This window comes from Podarcis gaigeae (genome assembly GCF_964106915.1).
Source record: "Podarcis gaigeae genome assembly, chromosome: 8".
Taxonomy (NCBI): Eukaryota; Metazoa; Chordata; class Lepidosauria; order Squamata; family Lacertidae; genus Podarcis; species Podarcis gaigeae.
Window position 1 is genome coordinate 84,965,232 of NC_139684.1, and position 2,273 is coordinate 84,967,504.

A 2,273-nucleotide genomic window follows, 5' to 3' on the forward strand; every position below is an offset into this window, starting at 1 on the left:
TCAGCCTGGTCCTCGGACCCTTGTCGGCATAAAAGAGTCCATGAGAAAAGTATCCTTGCAGAGTATTTTCTGCTTTTATTCTTAAAAGTCTTTCTGCAAAAGCGACTGACCAACTGTACACACATCAACACTACCAGCTTTCACTAACCAACCAACTAACATTTCTCACTCTATATATACAACCCGGTGCAGGCCGCGGACTCATGCTGACCCAGCTTTTTTAAGCATTAAAGAAACAGCAGCCATTTTAGCCGTGACGATTAGCACCATAAATTGTTTAAATTTTATATTCTGCCCTTCCTTCCAAGGGAGACCCAAGCGATGGATCAGTGAAAGCATCCAAAATGGATGCAGACTGGGAAAGATACCTAGTTTAAAAGGCTTGTTGGAAGAGGGAGTGCTTCAGTATTACTAATTGTTACTGTTATTGTTATTTTTTATTGCTGTTGTTGTTGTTATTGTTGTTGTTATACCACCCTTCACTGATAGATCTCAGGGCAGGTCACAGCCTAAAATTACAATATACAAAATGACATTTCAATCAGCGCTGGAAAGACAACAGGGATGAACTAGCTAGCTGCCTAGGCCCAGATGGGATAATAGTTTATTTGGGAACTAGTTTATTTGGGAACTGTAGGGCTGCCATACGTCTGGGATTTCCCAGGCATAGCTGAGATCCATCTGTCAAAAACGGCATCTGGGTAGATATTTCACTTTAAAATGCCCATATCGGAAGTGTTGTTTCGCTTGCAAATTTCCTTCAAGCAGCTCAGCAACTCAGCCAAAGAAAAAGCTCGACCACTTTTGTGTCCGGATTTTCACTTTTTGAAACATGGCAACCCTAAGCAGTTTTGCGTGGGGACGTAATGGGGAGTTGTGTCAGAACGGTGGTGTGGCGATTCTTCCGAGAACCTCGTACAGACACCAGAGAATGAGTGGAGGGTACAGGAAGCTGTCTATCCACAAGAAACAGTGAGGATATTAATAATAATAATAATAATAATAATAATAATAATAATAATAATAAATTTTTATTTATACCCCGCCCTTCCCAGTTCAGAAAACGGGGCTCAGGGCGGCTAACAACAGATTTGAAAAATTGATGCAACAAAAAACAGCATAAAATACAGTATAAAACATGAATAACAATAAATTCAGAATTCAAAAATCAATTTAGGGGGGAAATGCATCCAATAAACATTAGATGATCACCAGGGCTAGCTGGCTAAATTAGTCCTACAGATGAGCCCTACAGATTGAATGTGCTTCCCATTCAACACTTGACTGATTGCAGCAGTTTCTGGAGGACAGCTGTTCCCTGGCACTAAGGGTGTGACTTAATGGGACCATTCCCTTGTATAACTTTCCTTTCCTCTCCCAGCTCTCCCTAGACCTCTACTACACGGATGAGGAGATCTACACACTCTCGTACACCCGTGAGCCAAGAGGTTCCAAATCACTGGTAAGAGGGCGGAGAAGGACCAGGGAGCCAAGGAGATTTTGGGGAGCCTTGGCTCAGTCCCATCTCTCTCTCTCTCTCTCTATATATATATATACACCGTATTTTTTGCTCTATAAGACTCACTTTTTCCCTCCTAAAAAGTAAGGGGAAATGTGTGTGCATCTTATGGAGCGAATGCAGGCTGCGCAGCTATCCCAGAAGCCAGAACAGCAAGAGGGATCGCTGCTTTCACTGCACAGCGATCCCTCTTGCTGTTCTGGCTTCTGGGATTCAGAATGTTTTTTTTCTTCTTGTTTTCCTCCTCCAAAAACTAGGTGCATCTTATGGTCTGGTGCGTCTTATAGAGCGAAAAATACGGTATGTGTGTGTGTGTATGTATATATATGTGTGTGTGTGTGTTTTATCATTTTCAACAATTATTAAACATACTTTTATACCTTATACAATTTTTTTTTTTACTTCCATCAATCAAACCTGAAAATTTTCCAGCCTTTTCACTTAATTTACATTTCTTACTTTCACTATTGCATTTAAATATCATAACTAACGTCTCTCTTCTTTGCAATATTTCATATATTTCTCCTTACAAAACTTCTTGCGTACCGGTAATTTGTTGATTACAGTTGCTCTTCAAATAGTTCATACATTTCTTCCAATCTTCTGTAAATCTCTGGTCCCGCAGGTTTCGAATCCTTCCTGTCCTTTTATCCAATTCTGCGTAGTCCATTAATTTTGTCGGCCGTTCTTCTTTTGTCGGTACGGCTCAGTCCTACCTCTCACACATTGTTTGCCCCCCCCCCTCTCTTCACAG

The 2,273-nt window shown here is 41.0% G+C and overlaps 1 protein-coding gene and 1 long non-coding RNA gene across 3 annotated transcripts in view; both read left to right on the forward strand.

The window, feature by feature from the left end:
• Positions 1-2,273, forward strand: part of LOC310851820 — a 626,966-nt gene that overhangs the window by 145,241 nt on the left and 479,452 nt on the right. The gene's annotated exons all lie outside the window — the stretch shown is intronic.
• Positions 1-2,273, forward strand: part of RASGRP4 (RAS guanyl releasing protein 4) — a 40,357-nt gene that overhangs the window by 26,038 nt on the left and 12,046 nt on the right. For both annotated transcript variants that reach the window (XM_083753800.1, XM_083753801.1), the window contains exon 10: positions 1,382-1,462. In XM_083753800.1, coding sequence (XP_083609926.1) covers positions 1,382-1,462 — 81 coding nt within the window. The remainder of the gene's footprint in view (positions 1-1,381; positions 1,463-2,273) is intronic.